Source organism: Lepidochelys kempii, chromosome 2 (genome assembly GCF_965140285.1).
Source record: "Lepidochelys kempii isolate rLepKem1 chromosome 2, rLepKem1.hap1, whole genome shotgun sequence".
Taxonomy (NCBI): Eukaryota; Metazoa; Chordata; order Testudines; family Cheloniidae; genus Lepidochelys; species Lepidochelys kempii.
The window spans coordinates 103964658-103984546 of record NC_136381.1 but is presented as its reverse complement, the minus strand read 5'-3'; the positions used below and the strand labels follow the sequence as shown (position 1 = coordinate 103984546).

Here is a 19889-nt window from a genome sequence, read left to right as displayed (position 1 = left end):
AAACAATGCAATTGTACTTATTTCCATTTTATTTGCAATATATACAGATAAAAGGTCATAAAATATATACCTTATACATACTGTCATATTCTACCAGTTATTCATATCTTTAATCCAAATACACAAAATAGTTTCAGTCTGTCTTTGCTTCAATACCTGGGTTAAATATTTGAGTACTAGATATAAGAAATGTACGTATAATAAATCAACACATTCAGTCAAGGGAGCATATTTTAGATGTGTCATGCACTGTAGTTCATAATATGGATTCCTGATCTGCTCAAATTTGTTATGGTCCATAAATGTCACACAGCTCACAAGATGATGCTTATACACTGTATTATCAATGGTCTATCTGCTACCATAGACCTTTATAACCATTCTAAATCAAAACACCAAGCACAAACAAAAAATTCACTGCACCCACAAAGCGCCAACATAACCAATAAGATTAAAGTATCTAAACATACCAGTTTTCTCTGACGTTCTGAGAAATACCATGTCAGATGGGATTCGTTGATTCTGGGGAAAAAGCATATTTATGTTTGTAAGAAAAAAAATCATTCCAATCAAATGTCCAGTAAGATCAGCAACTAAGGGTCACACTTGGATTGAAATGCAATTAAAATAGGATTTATCAAAGTACTTTACATTCAGCATTTGCAATTCAGAAATCAATATTTTAGAAAAATTATAGAACAAACAAACAGTTAAGCCTTTCAGATCCTCCTTATAAGTGGATCTCTTCAATGCCTGAAGAATTTTAATAAGGAGTATCTTCTTAACTGCCGTTTTCAGTCAGAAAAAATATAATTATGTAATGTTGAAGGACCAACTAAAATCTTCAAAAGAAAACAATTTTAGTGGGTCAAATCCTCACCCTTTACTTGTTTTGTATGGGGAGAGGATAGTAGATCCATGGTACAAGTTGAAATATCTATCTTGGTACTTATGTGGACCACATCACCAGAGTATGACTTTTGAGTATTTCTGGATTTGTTTTCACAACTTTGGGAGGCAGGGCAGTACTATTATCCCATTTTAGAGATGAGGGAACTTCTGTCCCTGTCCCTGCCCCCGCCCTGCCCTCCCAAAAAAAGAAAGAGGAGATGCATTTCCTTTCCAGTATCAAAAGCCACATCTATCTCCTGCATACAGAAAGGCTGTCCCAAATATTCGTGGGTTTCAAAAAAACAAACAAAAAAAACAAAACACCTGTCATTTTGTTTGACTGGACTGCAAAGGAATGATGACTTCTGGGAGTAGCAGGAAGAGAAAAAGAACACAGTATTGCATAATTCTGAGTTCCCTACTGCATAATTTAGGTCTGAAGTGACACAACATACGCAGGACTCAATCCTAAAGCAGCACAAATAAAAAATATTTTCCTTTCTGTTCACAGGCCACCTTTAGCTACTATGGGGACTTCTATGCCTCATGGACTCATTGATTTTCAGGTCAGAAGGGCCACATCATGATCATCTAGTCTGAACTCCTGCACATTCCAGGCCACAGAACCTCACCTACCCACGCCTGTAATAGACTCCTAGCCTCTGGCTGAGTTGCTGAAGTTCTCAAATCATAGCTTGAGTTTTAATCAAATGCAGATATATATAGATATAGATATATATCAATAGTTTCAATTCATATGCCATTGGCAAACTACACAGTACATTCTTTAGTACATTTTGTATTTTTCCATACACTCCCTCTGAAAAAACAACACCACTCACACTCAGTCTTAAAGATCAGAGGAGTAGTCGTGTTAGTCTGGATCTGTAAAAGCGGCAAAGAGTCCTGTGGCACCTTACAGACTAACAGACGTACTGGAGCATAAGCTTTCATGGGTGAATACCCACTTCGTCGGATGCATGCAGTGGAAATTTCCAGGGGCAGGTAGTAATTCTCACATAGCTTTCCCCTGGGAAAGCTGAAAGCTGGGGAGAAAGAACACAAGTAACATGCTAATTACATTTCCTGATGCAATTCTGGAAGATGCATACATGCCATGATGATGGGCCTGAATAGAATTTTGCTGTTTTTTAACTTCTGAGTAAACTGAGGGCTCATATAAGGTGATGGACTAAATGTACTGTCTTGAGCATGCATAGCTCATGAAGACACTAAGCTAGTTTTTCCAAACAGCTTTCACAGATAATGATTCATTGACTATAAGGCCAGAAGAGTCCACTGTGATCATCTAGTCTGACCTGTATAACACAAGCCATAGGACTTCCCTGAATTAATTCCTGTTTGAACTAGAGCATTTATTTTAGGGAAAATATCCAAACGTGATTTAATAAATGCCAGTAATGATGAATCCACCACAATCCTTGATAAGTTTTTTCCAGTGTGGACTGATTTAAATCAAAGCAAATTAAATCATTGACTTTAAATCAGCAAGCCAGAAACCTTGATTTAAATAATTGATTTTAATGTTTTGCATTTGTACTTTTTAGTTATTTTTGTAAGGAAAAACTAAGTTTCGTTGTTGGTAACAATTACAATACATTGATTTTCAGCTAAATATTGCCTTTACACTAAATGTGGTGCTTTTTACTAATCAGGAGTATACATTACATCTATACACAATTAAGCAATTATATAGCTTAACTTACACTTATTCAGATTTTTAATATTTACATTTTTATTATGTTAGAAAATGGTGAATGATGCATTTCTTATTTACTTAATGATTAAGCTTTTTACTTGTGATTTGTATCAAGCTCTATTTGGATGGAAATTCAAATCAATTAAAAATGCATTAGAACAGCATTTTAATTTTTTGTATTAAATAAAAGTATCTTAAATGTGCTGGATACATAAGAAAAAACTATCAAAACTTGTTTTGCCTTTAAACCTAACTGATTTATTAAATTAAGGAAGTATCTACAGTTAGAGAACTGAACTGACTGTTTCTGGTCCCAGTGTCTCAAGGTTTTAGAACTAATAGATCTCATCCTCAAAACTATTTTTTATTCATGCACTGGAAGAGAGAAAACAAGCTTTCCTGCTTTTTCCCAAATCCCAACTGGTCTCTTAATTTTGAATGAACCAGTCATTAAACTGAACTAGCCGAATGAACTGAAATGAGGAAAGTACTCTTTGCACTTGCAAGAGGTTACTGTTGTCAAAAGCTGATTTGGCACTTAAACCAACTCTAGATCCAGCTGCTTAGCCAGTGGCTTCCTCCAATTCAGTGGTTTGACTTTCTCTAAAAACTGGCAGCAAATATCAACTGCTTAATATTTCTGTATTCAATTTAAATTACTTTAATACATTACAATAAATTTAGGCCTTACAGTATGTTGTCAATTTGAAATTTAATTTTAAACAGCTTTATTTATTTAAAAAGTAAACCAGTACTTAATTTAAATAAAAACATTGAATAAAATACTTCTATTTAAATAAAAAAAAAATCTACTTTTTAATTTTTTTTAAAATCAACTTTTTTTTTTTTCATCAAACCTGGAGTTGTTCCAATGGTTAATTACCCTCACTATTAAACATCTGCATCTCATTTCCAGTTGGAATTTGTCTAGCTTCAACTTTCATCTCTGCAATTCAAACTTCAATCATGATCATTTGCAAAATTAATGAAGTATCAAAAACTGTTCTGGCTCTATTTTGTGCATAAACTTCCAACTGTGCCAAATTACATAGCGGGTTTGTGCTGTGTACAAATAGCAATGAACTCAGGACGAATTTCATTTTCAGATTTTTCCCCAATCCAGTATCTGAAGTTAGGCTGCTAAAAGATGGAAGGCTAGTTCACCAACCTAGTGTACAGTCTTCAGATTGTAAGCTCTTCTGGGCACTGCTTGTCTCTCATTATGCATTTATACAGGGTCTATCACAACTAGGCCCTGATCTTGTTTGGGGCTTTCAGGGGTTGTTATAATACAATTATTATTAACTCTAACAGGGCATAACTTTACGAATAAAAGTTTTACATGAAATTAAATACATTTAGAACATGACACTTCTGAAACCTTTTATTCCAAGCATCACTATAAGGGCACGTCTACACAACAAAGAAAAAACCTGCGGCTGGGCCATGCCAGTTGACTTGGGCTCTTAGGGCTCAGGCTGCGGGGCTGTTTCATTGCTATGTAGACTTCCGGGTTTCTGGAGCCCGAGCTTTAGGACCCTCCTACCACAAAGACAGCTAGAGCCTGGGTTCCAGGTTGAGCCCGGAAGTCTACACAGCAATGAAACAGCGCTGTAGCCTGAGCCCCATAAGCCTGAATCGGCTGGCATGGGCCATCCGCAGGTTATTCTTCGTTGTGTTGTGTCTGTTTACTGATGACTTCCTCTAAACACCTTTCACCAAGCCTTATACAATCATCAAGAAAGACTACAAGTTTATTTTCACAGGCAAGACACAGACCCCATTCTCCATATTCAGGGTTAAAACATTTATGACCCAAAAGTCTCACCACCTAATAGTTCCAAGTCGAACAGGATTATTTCTATATTAAAAAAAATTCTCAGGCACCTATTCCCTTAGTTACTATGCTTAGAAGCAACCAAATTTGACAAAAATGGTCACACTTTTAACCACTCCTACTTGCCAGCAATAAAACAGATTAAGCCATCCAACAGTTAGAAAGCTAGACAACTAAACAGCATCTGCAGGATCCGAGGTTTGTACTCAGAGTGCCAAGGATCCTCCTTTGATACTGTGTCACACTACCCAAAAATTCAATTCACAGAGCAAAAGAAGCTACTCTTTCAATTCATTCTGCATTACAAGTGAGACATTAATCATCATATCAAGAATGGGAAAATTTTGAACTTCTCAAATGGCCTCCCCGTAGCAGTATTCAGTTACAATACTATTATTTGAAAAGCACAGTCAACACACATATGTAAACTGCCAGATTTTATACAATTATATGGGATTCTTTTTGGTTTGAGTTTTGAAGACTGACAGGAAGGGTTTTAAAATCTTCAAGAAACCTTTGGAAAACTTACAGCCCATCTGCCCCCACATATTCCCATAAAAAATAACTGGAAAGGGACAAACGATCACAGCCATTTGTTCTGCTTGAAGGAGAAGTCCAGTAGGTAAGGGAAGCTAGAGCCTATTAGGGTAGGCTATGGGAACAGCAGCAGTGGTGTTTGCTACTATCTTAGGCACTCATGAAAGTACAGTGAGAATAGTCTGAAAATTGCCTAAGTTTGGAGACACTGATAATTGATATTTATATGTTTTAGAAGTAACCTAAAATCCCCATCACTAGCAAAATTCTCTGATATATAAAAACTACATTTTCATGAATCAAAATACCACAACACTACAGTCCCCATACACCCTGTTTCCTTAGAAATTCATCAAGTGAAAATGTTTTAATTTACTCGCCTACTTAAACAGCAGTGGTCTGGTTCTTCGGGAAGAGGCTGCTCATCTATCTTTACAACTGGTGGAAAAGGTTTGCAATGGTGGCTATGTACTAAAGAAGGAGAGGAATCTAAAGAAATAAATTACAATAATGAAATAAATGATGGAATTTATGACCTATTGTTAACTTTCAAGAACTAGGACCAACTCAACTAGGAACAGCCTATGTTCAAATTGGAAAGACACTGTGGTAAAAATTAACTTTACTAATGTACTGTATCTACACTAGTTGTACTCATACCATGTGAAAAACTAAAAGACATAAGACAACTTCAAAATTAAATAAATATTCCCTTAAATGACAACAACAATTAAATTGCTATCTTGTCTTCCTATCGATTAGCAATATATTTTTACAACTTCTCTGCCAACTCTGACATAAATACATTGAACACATCTCAGGTTACTGGCCTCATGCCTAAAAACTTTGTTTCTTGTTAAGAAGCTAAAAACTTAACCAACAGACAATACCTCGGCAAAAAAACCCTGATCTATCATCTTTAGAATTAAATAGAAATCCCAAATAACACCATATGTTCAGCTATATCCTTTCTACAAATGGCTATCAGCTTTTATGAAGAAAGAAAGTCTCATTATAAAGCAAAACTATATTTATTATTAGTACATGAAAAGTCTACCTGGTACCTACTAGCCCTGGTGAAGCACAAAACCAGTCACGTACTGTCTTTAATATTATCAATATCAATGTCAACTTCTCATTTTAACAAAAAATAAATGCAAGTTAATACATATGTCTTATTTTCGTTTTATGTTCATTCTCTTCCTGGTTTCACTGAACTTATTACCTTTTTATTCCTATAATTAATCATGAATTCTCTTTTTTTATATATAACTGAAATAACTTACTTGACTAGGACAAGTAGAAGATTTCCCTGGTGAGTGGGCTAAGTTGGGCTCGCCAGAGAATGACTGACTTCCTTCTTTGGAAAAAAGGGAGGAATAAAGGAATAAATCAGCAAAAGCACTATTAGGAGAGGGAAAGAGGAGGCAGAGACCAGAGTGGCAGGGGTCATTGCTCTTTAACTGAAGGGAACAGAGTGGCATAGGCACCATTTCTTCTTTAAGAGAAGAGGGATAAGGTTGTAGCAGAGACGCTACAGAAATATTATGAGAAATGTTCTCCATTTTCCTCCCATCAAAATAAGTTATTTTCAGTGAACAATTCAAATTTTGAAAAGTTTTGAACAGCTCTAGCTTTTTGGTATTCAAGACACAGTTGAGGCTAATGAGAAGAAGATGTATCTCCTCCTTTTTCCTGCTCTTATGGAGAAGTGAGGCAGTAAGATTAAAGGAGAAGACTTGAGCTCTTTGCTCTTCATCTCAGCAACCCAACAGAAAGCAGCTGTTCCACTCCCCACCACTGATTTCAATAACAATGGAAAGACACATTTACTGTTCTGCTAAGGTGATCAACAATGAAATCAATATTGTTGCCATCATCATTACTAGGCTTCAGAATTAACACTACATTGAGACAAATGGAGCAGTATGCACCTCATCCACTTTTCCACGTTGTTACAGACTCAGGAATAGATCGCCATAGCATCCAAATCACATCTGGAATGTTTTCTCCAAATCAAGATTAGAAAACTCATTTCTTTAAAAAAGACAAATTGATGGACAATACTTTGGCAAATTTTGTGATAATTCCATTGCCATCGACTGTTGAACGCACAAGGACCAATTAACAGCTAACTGAGATGTCAGAGGGCCATAGACTAGTTACAGGGAGAGGTTAAAAGGAAGCAGACTAATTCTCTGTATACATCATTGTACAGTCCAAAAATTTAAGAACAAATATTGGTGAAAATAAAATCACAGATTACAAAACAAATCTAACCACTTCATCACCAGTGCTGATACTGGATAGCACAGATACCCTTGAAAAGACCCTGCTTAGACTATTGTTATATGAAGCCTTAATACTTACTGCAGTATAATGGAATGCTAAACTATATTATACTGTTCAGCCACTAGGCTGTGCTGTTCGTAACAGACCTTATTTTAAAGCCTCAGCCATACCTGCCAGTTCATTACAGGATCTTTACGGAAGACACATCTCTGGTGTCTCTCTCTGAGAAGGAAGCTCTATAGTCAGTCTATATCTGGTACAGAAGCCTGACCTTCTAGTAGCCGGCCTGTGGCCTACCATGTACAAGCTGCACACGACAGTGTCAGAAGTAAACTAGTGCCAGAGGAGAACCAAAAAGGAAGGAACAAAGCAACAAAGGTGGCAGGGCCTCATCAATATGCCACTCTTCAATGCTCTAGAGAACTTCAGTTTTGACAAACCTTCAGAATAGACTGGAAGCACTAGTTAGAAATATTTTGCATCACAGTCAAATTCCACATGGAAAGCGGAGATGCTTCAGGTATGCTCTTTAATTTATACTATGGGGAAGCAGGCAGGGCATTACTGAAGACAGTTATAAATGATCACTCTCAAAGAGTTCTGGCTATGTTTGATGCACAGTTTATACCTCAGAAAAATGGGGTTTACCTAAGAGCATGTTTTCCCCAGAGAATTCAAGGACCAGGAGAAAATGTTGAATGTTCTATAAAAGCTCTGTATACATTGACCAAAAACTGTTTTTGGACTGCAAAACATGAAAATACCAGAGACAGGCTGGTTCTTTGGTTAACAGATAAATTATATTGGGGCTGGCTGTCCCAAGTACCTAAAGGGCACTAAGGAAGCGACAAGAGACTACTTTGCAGTATGTGGACTATTAAGTGAGTCAAATGGACTCATGATTAAAGACGACTGCATCATAATATCAAAAAGAGAGAGGATAAATGCTAAATCTCATCCATGAAGGACATCAAGGACTAACTAAATACTCTAAACAGTCCAACCAGTGAGTGTGGTGGCCAGGCATCAACAAGGACAAAGAATAAAGTATCTGCAGGAGAATGCTGCAGAAGAAACAGAAACACCACCACCTCTACCAGGCAGACCTTGGAAGAGACGAGATACAGATTTAGGCAAATTCAGAGGACATCATTACATGGTCAAAGTGGACTATTTTTACAGGTATATCGGAATAATGTACTTGTAAGAGGTAATGTGTCAGTATTATTGAGAAACTTAAGTGCACTTTTGCTTATTTCGATACTCCAGAACAACAAGTAATGGACAGTGGATCACCATTCACTTCAGCAGAATTTAAGTCATTCCAAACGAAATAGGATTTTGATCATACAAACTAGCAGCCCACGTTCCTCAAGCAAATGAAGAGGCTAAGAAAGCTGGATACACAGTCAAGAAAATCCTACAACAGGAAGATCTATTTCTGGATCTTTTGAGCCACAGATCAACACTGATAAAACTACTAGATATAGTCCAGGACAACTCCTGATGGGAAGACAATTCAGATTCTTTTCCGAAGTCAGAACTGTCGTTCTATCTCCAAAATGGTCAGACATCAAGAGACTAGCCAAATCAGATAAAAAGGCAAACAAGAGCTTACAGATACTTTTATAATAGACATCAGAGAACTGTTAGGTCTAGAGCCTGGTGACCATGTTTTCATCAAACTGGATGGAGAAAAAGATGGACAACTCCAGCTGTTGTAAAGAAAAAGAATTCAGCACCCAGATCATATGTGATCAAGGCCGACAGTGGAGAGTTCAACAGAAACCTTCAACATCTACAGTTTGTTCCTCAGAAAGAACAATCAACAGAGCAAACTCTACAGATGGTGGATTCAAAACAAGATGATGGTGACTCATGGATTCCAAACTGACCACAGCCAGTCATTGCAACTAATGGACAGCCAGATGACCAAGTTGTTACACGTTCAGGTCATGTAATTTTCAGAAAACGAGTACAATTCAGAGACACCTACCAGATTGATATGTACTGAATTTCAAAGATAACATGAAAGTATACATTTTGTAAATGGTAGAAATATAGAACTAAAAGGAGTAGATGTAATGGAATGCTAAACTGTATCATGTGGTTCAGCTATCAGGTGGTGCTCTGTGTAACATACCCTCATTTAAGCTAACCTCAGCCATACCTGGTAGTTCACTAAAGGATCTTTTGGAAGACACCTCTGGTGTATTTCTCTGAGAAGAAAACTCTGTAAGCCAGTCTATATCTGGCACAGGAGCCTGACCTGCTAGCAGCAGCCCTGCACAGTACCATGTACAAGGTGTACATGACAAACAGGAAAGAAGCAGCAGCATGCGCTGATTAGGGCAGAATACTTTCATTTCTTTTAGTACAGTGTTTCCCAAACTTTTAACAGCTAAGCTCCCACTTCAAGAAACTTAAATGAGTCACACTTTCTGAATGTTGCCATGTGGTGTTATCTACCCATCTTATTTTATAAATGATTCACACTACCACCCAGTGGATAGTGCTCCAAGTTTTCTCCGTAACCACAAACGTGACAAATTTAATTGTTTATTTTATTTTAGATGAGAACCAAAACTCACAGAAACCATCAACAAGTCTGTTTATGTCTCCTCCCATCCCTAACTCAGGTGGGCATACCCTACATTTTGAGAAATGCCACTTTAAAGGATGGGGTAGTGAAGTTATTCAAACTCAATTTATACCAAGATCCCTCACTCACATCCTTTAAAAAGCCCCTGAAAACTTGCCTATAATGACCAAACACCAGCCTCTGCTATATACATACCACCTGCTCATTTTGAACTGTACTATCCATTTGACAGACCCCTTGGGTTGTGGCTTCTGTTCAATTTGACACATTCACTTTACTATAAAGCATTATGGACTAAATGCTTTATTAAGATTAAATAATAAAGTAGGTCTTGACATAAACAAAATAGTTAAGATTCTTCCAACATGGAGTGGGAAGCACATATCCTCAGGAAAAAACACGTTTTAAACTCTCAAACAGCCTTTTTTTTTTTTTAATATAAACCAGGAGTATTTTCTCCTACAAAAAAGGTCATTTTCCACACCCCTCAAGCCCCCCACCCCATTACAATATTAATTATATTAGCAACTTTTCAGTTGTTGAAACATTAACAAAAGTATTACTTAGGACCCGAACTGTTTTCACCATAAAGCAGTCAGTAGATTTGCTTTGAAATTAATCAGGCCTGTAAAACCAAGGCTGTTCAAAGTTTAAATGTAGGAAAGTTTTTCACTTAAGTTGTTAGTGTTTGTGGTGCAGCCACTAGTTAACATATGGATCTTTTTCTCAAATGACTCATTAATTTCACGACAGAAATGCTCTTAATGCATCTTCCAGTCAAATATAATGTTAACTTGCTTTTTTGCCATTAGAGCAAGCAATTGAACACTTCACTCCTGACTGGTTCTTTGGCTTAAGAGTCATACTTTGAAACTGAGAACTGCTTACTTCAACAAAATACAGGTAAAACATATAATTTCAAGTGGTCTTAAGGCCAATGTAAAAATAACCAGGATTTAGTTGTAATAAATAGAAACCCAGAGTGCATCTACTGGTATTATTTTTGATATCTAATCTCTAAAATAAAATAAATTCAACAACCTAAAGCATTGCACAATAAGACAATCTGATTCCTAAGAATTCTTTTTTAAGTACTTGCATCCATGGTTAGGTCGGACAAAAAAGGAGAATTATAGTTGCAGCACCATTTGAAATGATTATGCCACATGACTTATGACTGAGGTATTTTGGCTAAATCTTTATTCCACCGCAATTAAAATCTACCTACCATTTTCCTAAATCACTAGAAATGGAAACACTGGCCACCCAAATTAAAATCTGATCATGTAAAGGTGCTGAGCTCCTCCTTTAAGGTGAAGTCAGTGGAAGATGAGGAAGCTCTGCATCTCATAGCATTGAGCTCTCAAGCAAGGAAATTAAGGTAGTTCCAACCCTCCTGAGTTCTTAGAACATTATGGTAGGACATAATCCATAGACTGTACTGTTAGTAATAGGGTGACCAGATGTCCCGATTTTATAGGGACAATCCCGATTTTGGGTTTTTTTTCTTATATAGGCTCCTATTGCCCCCCTGTCCCGATTTATCACATTTTCTGTCTGGTCACCCTAGTTAGTAATGGAGGATTACTTACGTAGTAACTATGCCCTGGAGTAGATTGTTGTTAGAGTCCCACTCCTGGAGCACATATATGCTCTTAGCATATGAAGGTGGAAACTGCTGAAAAGCAGTAGTTATTTGAGCCTTGTGTATGCTTCCTTTCAGAAGTAAAAGTTCAGACCCGAGATGATATAAACAGCACAAATTCTAATCCAATTTTAGTTTCTCTCAGTTCATTAAAACTGCATATAAAAGATTCTGAAGTGAGAAAGGAGGGTGAGGAATGTGAACTTAGTAGAGTAGAACCTCAGAGTTAACGAACACCAGAGTTACAAATTGACCAGTCAACCACACACCTCATTTGGAACCAGAAATATGCAATCAGGCAGCAGCAAAATACAGTACAGTACCTTGTTAAAGGTAAACTATTAAAAAAGGGGAAGTTTGGGTTTTGTTTATTTTTAATTTGACCAGGTAAGGAAACTTTCTGTGATTGTTTCATTTAAATTAAGATGGTTAAAAGCAGCATTTTTATTCTGCATAGTAATGTTTCAAAGCTGTATTAAGTCAATATTCAGTTGTAAACTTTTGAAAGAACCACCACAACATTTTGTTCAGAGTAACTAACATTTCAGAGTTATGAACAACCTCCATTCCCGAGGTGTTCGTAACTCTTAGGTTCTACTGTAAGACATCTTGTGATATGCTGTTGGTAAGCTCCTTACACTTTCTTTGGAGTACTGTCAGTATAAATTTCCACACAAAACTGAGTTCAGTGACATACCATATTTCTAATATACAATAAAGTCCTACAAAATGTAATAGGAATTGAATCAATAGGGTTCTACACAAGTCACCCTAAAAGCCTATGTAGTTTAATAGGGAATTATATATTTTCTACAGGTTTTGTGACGATCACAGAAGAGATGTAAATTTGCTATTAAATTCAATAGAACTTGATTACTGTGTGTATCTAGTCCTCTAAGTCATGAAGATAACCTTGAGAACAGAATTTAAATAGAGGCAGAACTGTGTCCCTAAGCGCTGGCTTAAACACAAAACTTGCACCAATTGAACTAAAATGTATTACTTAAATCTAGGCCAACCTCTATGTGGAAACCCTTAAACCAATCAGTTTACTACTGGCTTTCAGAGATTTAGAACAATCATTAGGAGCTATGGAAGCTTCTGGGTGCTGACAACTTTCAACAATCTGGCCACAGCATTTAGATGTCTACATCTGGCTGACCTCTTCTGAAGAGTCTAGTGCCCCAGAGGCTACTTTACTAATTATTTATGGCCATATTTAAATTAAAAACCTTAATTTTTAATGAAGCTGCCACAGACTTTTCTGTCTGCTGCACCAGTGTTGAAGAATCCAGGAACCTTGCTGCAGAGTTTCAATCCAGTTTATTGTGAGGTGCATGGAACCTTGATCTGAATTTTCAGAAATTTCTCCTTTGGTATATGCAATATGCAGTTACAGCCTGAGTTCAGGAAACTCCATCTGAATTCATAATCTAAGTCAAAGCAAACATGGACTTCTTATGATTGATTTTTAGCTTCTTAGGGGAGACTTGTTACACAGCATCTGAAGGGCTATCTAGATACTTCTGAAGAATGAGCTCTGAGAAAGCCAGTTGTCCAGACAGGGGTACATATGGCTGCCTTGCTATTTTAAGTGCGCTACTACCATTGCCAGAAATTTAGTTGAAACTTGTGCTGAAAGACACAAAAAAGAAAGTACTCAGAATGGTCATTGCCTACACAGAACCTCATGTATTTTCAATTCCAATAGACTGGTCCAACAAAAATGTGCAAATAAGTACATTTTAAATGGAGAGCTGCAACCTAATCTTGTAGGCTTAGGGAAAGAATTATTTTTGTTTGAGCATGGGGAAGGAACAGGAAGGAAATTTAATCCCTTCCCTACCTACTAATGAGGGGCTTCCGCTGTTCAGTTAGAGGAAGGAATTCACTTCCACCTTTAGCACGTTCTTATGAATGAGATCCTTAAAAAAGGGAGGGGAGAAGGACAGAGCAAGTTGGAGTGAAATTGAACAGGGTACCCTTTCTGAAGGGCTTCTTGGATTCCTTTGTCAGTAATAATTCTAGTCCATGCAGTAAGAAAGGAGGAAGAATAATCCCCAAAAGGGAGTTTAGGAAAAATGTATACATACATAAAGTTTAAGGTAGGGCTCTCTGCCAAACTGCCATTTGCTAGATGACATGTCAGATGAAGTGGCAACAAATGTGAGTTTTGACTTTTGATGCCTCCTTCTGTGTCTGGTAGAGAATGACTTGATACTGACCCTATGGTGCTGGGAGAAAACCAGCCTCTGCTATCTGCAAAGTCAGATTTCCAACATGAGCTTGTCTGAGAAAGACCCAAGGTACCGAGATTCCTCTGACCGGAAAGCCTTAAGTTGATTTTCTTACGATAAAGACTGCACGGATCCAAGAGGATCCTAGGGCAGTGGCTCTCAACCTTTCCAGACTACTGTACTCCTTTCAGGAGTCTCATTTGTCTTGTGGATCTCCATGTTTCACCTCACTTAAAAACTACTTGCTTACAAGATCAGTCATAACACAAAAGCGTCACAGCACACTATTGCTGAAAAATTGCTGACACTAATTTTACCATATAATTATAAAATAAATCAATTGGAATATAAATATTATACTTACATTTCAGTGCATAGTATATAGAGCAATATCAACAAGTCATTATCTATATGAAATTTTAGTTTGTACAGACTTCACTAGTGCTTTTTATGTAGCCAGCTGTAAAACTAGGCAAATAACTAGATGAGCTGATGTACCCCCTGGAAGACCTCTGTGTACCTGTGGTTGAGAATCACTGGCCTAGGGCACATGGACCTCTCAGTCATTATATATGCCCATACTTCATATGTATTTTCTCATTACAGGAAGTACAGAAATTGAACTTGGGGTCCATCATCATAGACCAGTTCCCTAATGAACTGGAATGAGCAATTGGGCAAAAACAAACATTTCTTTTTAAAAAAAATCAAGAATAATTACAACATGAGACAAAAAACTAATTTAGACAAAGAAAGAAATGACCAAGTGAAAGAGGAAGAGGAGACTGAGGATTCCCAGTCTCTCTCAGCACTGGAGTCAAAGATATGGAATAGATTTGGTGCACGGCTCTTTAAGCAACTCTCATATTCAAATGTTCAACTACATAAAAGAACACATGAATGTTTCTACTGTTTTCTAGAAGGTGCACACACTTCTAGCACAAGTAAAGATCTGTGCTGACTATTTTTTTTTTAAAACCTCTGAAAACAAAACTTACAAGACATATTCGGGAAATATACAAGAATTTCAATTTGCCAGTGAAAGACACAGAACAAACAAAATCAAATGAATGAAAAAAAGATAGATTAATAAGGCCAAAAGGGAACCACCAAGATCATCTGTTCTGAACTCCTATATAACATAGTCCATAAACATTTACTCAATAATTCCTTCAGTGAAAGAAAATCAAACTACTTATAAATATAAATGCATATGTTTATATTTAATTAGGACTATAATTAAATTCAAACAAAAAACAAAATTGCTTGAAGATTCTGAAATAAAACTAAACTGGTCTAAAATATTTGTAAGTAGTTAGTATTTCATAAGTAACTATTCCAATATACTAGTGCTGTCAACTGATCGCAGTTAACTCACATTATTACTCAAAAAAAAGAATCACAATTAAAAAAATTAATGCAGATTAATCGCAGTTTTAATTGCGCTGTTAATAAAATACCAGTTGAAATTTATTAAATATTTTGGATGTTTTTCTACATTTGCATATATACTGTATTCTGTGTTGTAATTGAAAACAGTGTGTATTATTTTTTATTACAAATATCTGCTCTGTAAAAATGATAAAACAAATCGCATTTTTCAATTCACCTCATACAAGTAATCTAGTGCAATTTCTTTACCGATAAAGTGCAATTTACAAATGTGGATTTTTTTTGTTACGTAACTGCACTCAAAAACAAAACAATATAAAACTTCAGAGCCTACAAGTCCACCCAGTCCTACTTCTTGTTCAGCCAATTGCTAAGACAAACAAGTTTGTTTACATTTACAGGAGATAAGGCTGCCCACTTCTTATTTACAATGTCACCAGAAAGTGAGAACAGGCATTTTTGCATGGCACTTTTGTAGCTGGCATTGTAAGGTATTTACATGCTAGATATGCTAAACATTCATATGCCCCTTCATGCTTTGGCCACCATTCCAGAGGAGATGCTTCCATGCTGATGACGCTCGTTAAAAAAAAAAAGCGTTAATTAAATTTGTGACTGAACTTCTTAGGGGAGAGTTGTATGTCCCCTTATCTATTTTACCCACATTCTGCCATATATTTCATGTTATAGCAGTCTCGGATGATCACCCAGCACATGTTGTTCATTTTCAGAACGCACTCACTGCAGATTTTATAAAACACAAAGACGACACCAAAGTAAGATTGCTAAAAATAGCCACAGCACTCGACCCAAGGTTTAAGAACTGAAGTGCCTTCCAAATCTGAGAGGGACGAGGTGTGGAGCACGCCTTCAGAAGACTCAAAAGAGCAACACTCTGATGAGGAAACTACAGAACCCGAACCACCAAAAAAGAAAATCAACCTTCTGCTGGTGGCATCTGACTCAGATAATGAAAATGAAAACACGTCAGTCCGCACTACTTTGGATGGTTATCGAGCAGAACCCATCACCAGCATGGACGGACGCATGTCCACGGGAATGGTGGTTGAAGCATGAAACGACGTATGAATCTTTAGCGCATCTGGCACAAAAATATCTTGCAACATCGGCTACAACAGTGCCATGAGAACACCTGTTCTCACTTTCAGGTGACATTGTAAACAAGATTATCTCCAGCATATGTAAACAAACTTGTTTGAGTGATTGGCTGAACAAGAAATAGGACTGAGTGAACTTGCAGACTCCATAATTTTACACTGTTTTATTTTTGAATGCAGCTTTTCTTTGTACATAATTATACATTTGTAAGTTCAACTTTCATGATAAAGAGATTGCACTACAGTACTTATATTAAGTGAATTTAAAAATACTATTTCTTTTGTTTTTTTACAGTGCAAATACTTGTAATCAAAAATAAATATAAAGTGAGCATTGTACCGTTCATATTCTGTGTTGCAATTGAAATCAATATATTTGAAAATGTAGAAAACATCCAAAAATATTCAAATAAATGGTATTCTATTATTGTTTAACAGCATGATTAATCGTGATTAATTTGTTTAATCGCTTGACAGCCCTACAATATACTTTTCTTCACTTTCAAAAGACAGTCAGCATAAGCGTTAATAGTTGGCATCTTTATTGTCTAAAATATATTTTAAAAGCATCAACCTTTTCCACTATGATGAGGTCTCCAACTTGTATGTCTGAACTCTTAACTTGCACTTTACCTTAAAAAAAAGGAGAAGTTTAATCAACTTAAGAAAATATCAGCAAAATCACACGAACACAAATTGTACTTCAAGAGAATATTACTGTTTTGGGAAAACAATGTTATGAAGAACATAAAACTGATCTTTAAAGGTGTATTCAAAATTAAGTAGTTTTAAACTGTCAGACTGTCACCAAATTATTTATCCTAATAATATATTCAAAAATTCATGCTGTTGTATTTATCAGACTAATATAACCAGGTGTTACAAGAATAAAAAGCTGTGGAAGATGCTTGGGTATGATCTACTGCACTAACATTAGGGCTGAAAAAGCACATGGAGTTTTTCAACTCATCTAGTACAAACCAGTTCTGGTCCTGACCAAGTCAGAAGTAATTACCTGTATTGCTGCAGAGTGCCCTAACTGAAATGAGCTGCTCGTCAAAGGCCAGTTACAAGTGGGCAGCTTTATACAATCACTAAAGTCATTGTTGCAATTGGCTGTGACTGACACTAATGCTGGCAGTCACAGTGGAGCAGATACACCAAGCTTTCAATGGTATAAACAATTAACTACTCTCTTTTCAAAAGAAATACTTCTAGATCAGGAAGTTGGCAAAATAGCTCTCTATCTTTTATCTGTCTGAAGTTAGAGGACTTCACTCTCCAGAGCCGTCAGTCCAGTAACTGCTATGAATGCTAAATTAATATTTTAAATAAAAACTCAACATTTATGTAATAATTTAAATCTTTAGAGCACTTTACAAACATTAACCAATAAATCCTCACACCAAGGTAGGTAAGGTAGGTAAGTTTCATTAGCACCATTTGATGGGTGCATAGAAAAGGCAGAGAGATTAAGTGACTTGCCCAAGGCCACAAAATGAATCATTGGTGGGCCTGAATTAAGAGTTCAGGAGTTCCTGTATCCCAGCCCTGTGCTCAAACCACCAGATAATGTTGCTTTCCCGAAGGACCAAAAACACACAGACATACCTCGAAAATAGAAAGACTAACGCATCAAGTATTTATACCCTCTTACAAGAAAGAACTTCAACAGATATCAAGTTTTGCAACCCCTAACTAAGCAGAGAATTTTTTATTTTATATATAATATACATAAATAAAAGCTCAAGAATTGAAATACACAGCTAGACAACTGCAAACTTCTGTTTTCCCCTCAAATTTGATAGATTGAAGTGGTATCATGTAGCTTACAATCAGATACTGATAATTATCGCCATTGCTCACATGTATTAAAAATAAAACCTTTTGGGGAATGAATACAAAGTGAAATTCTTGCACTATAACAAAAAAAACTAGAAAAGAGTAATAAAACATGAATTTATTAAAACAGTACATTAGCAGTTTAAAATATTAACTAAGGAACAGAAATATTATGGAAAGTAGGTTATTAATGCATGCAAGTTGTTTCATCTATCAGTGTGTAATTAAACAAAACAGAAAGGAAAACCAAATTGCAATCCAGAGAGCCAATTCTGCAAATCTTTATTTACCTGGGAAATCCCCTTATGTGAATTCAATGTAATTGCTCATGTGAGTAAGCAAAGATTTGCAAGACTGACATCAGCAATAAATATGTTTTGAGCAATTTTTGAAAACAAGTATTTTTAACTCTAAACATATAAATTGGTGATGGCTTAAAATTTGGGTGTCAGTCTAATTAAAAATAAATGAGCACAGCTCACTGAGTTATCATCCTTGAATACACTTTTCACAGCATCAGGATTTCTAAAACATGGAAACATCTGAAAAGAGAATTAAGAATTTTGTTTGAACTGAGCATATCCCTCTTCAAGAATGCCAGTCTTCATTACTGACTGATAAGAATCTTTTACGTATGTTTCCATTCCTGATTGCTATCAAACACCCCTCACCCTTATTTTTTTTTTTAATACACGTCTTCATGCCGACCCTTAGAACCAGGGCTTTGGAGCTGTGCTCTGGCTCCGCTCCAGCTCCAGGCAAAAACCTGTGCAGCTCCACCGCTCTGGAGCTGCTCCACGCTCCAGATCCGGGCTCCGCTCCAAAGCCCTGCTTAGAACTCTACCACATCTTCAACAGTTGAAGGAAAAAAGTATCCCCTGACAGAGCAGATGATTGAAATAATTAATGCTTCATGCCTGCAGTTTTTCTGAGATGTCCAGCAGGAATTTCAAGACAACAGTGAATGTTTTCTGCGTAATAATTTTAGTCTGAATCAAGTCTACTAGCAGCACTAAGATCAACCACTAACATAATATTTTGACTATGCATCAATATAGTAAAACACTACTACTTTGCACTAGCCAGTGAAGACCCTTTACAGATTACTGAATATTGACAATTAGTAAGTAACAATTAAAAGAATCAACAAAGTGGACCATAACATATACTTAACTAATTTATGCTAACAAGTTTCTAACACTATTAAAATATATCACAGTAAATATGCAATTTTGTGGAAGTAATTAATTCTTAGTAATGTGACCTCAGAATCTTTGAATGTGAAAATGGCCACGTTTTTGTATGAAATATCAAGATTTGGGTCAGTGACATGCAGACTATTAATGAAAGCTAATTCAGTAATTGTTAAACAGATGTGTTCTCATCTGTTGAAACAGTCCAAAATATCCTTCAATTGTTTGTTCTATTTTGCATTAATGTATTTTTTTAAGTCAAATTAGGGCTCCCAAAACTTAACAAGTTTAGGTTCAGTAACATTAAGGGATATCTTAGGAAGCTGTACTTATTTTCAAGACTTCAAATTCACTTTCTATTTTTTAGTCACAGCAAATCTCTTGTTTTAGTTGGTTCCCACACTTTTTCCATCTACATTGCAGCCCTTTATTTTCTTCAAATTTTACAGCATATATATCCTAGTGTGTGAAAAAATCCAGTTGTAATAACTAATTAATACAATGTGACAGATATGGGAGTTGTAGCCTTAGACCTATGCCCTATATTCTGTCATTTAAGGCCCAAAGCATCCAGGGACACCAA

At 36.2% G+C, this 19889-nt stretch overlaps 1 protein-coding gene across 8 annotated transcripts in view; it reads right to left on the bottom strand.

The window, feature by feature from the left end:
- ATP9B (ATPase phospholipid transporting 9B) overlaps window positions 1-19889 on the bottom strand; it is a 297033-nt gene that overhangs the window by 206632 nt on the left and 70512 nt on the right. For 6 of the 8 annotated variants that reach the window (XM_073331800.2, XM_073331798.2, XM_073331797.2 and 3 more), the window contains 2 exons: window positions 16846-16904; window positions 471-522 (listed from right to left, as the gene is read on the bottom strand). The exons of 1 other annotated variant lie outside the window; for it this stretch is intronic. In XM_073331800.2, the coding sequence (XP_073187901.2) occupies window positions 471-522; window positions 16846-16904 (111 nt within the window). The remainder of the gene's footprint in view (window positions 1-470; window positions 523-16845; window positions 16905-19889) is intronic. One more of the 8 variants, XM_073331803.2, reaches the window with a different exon arrangement.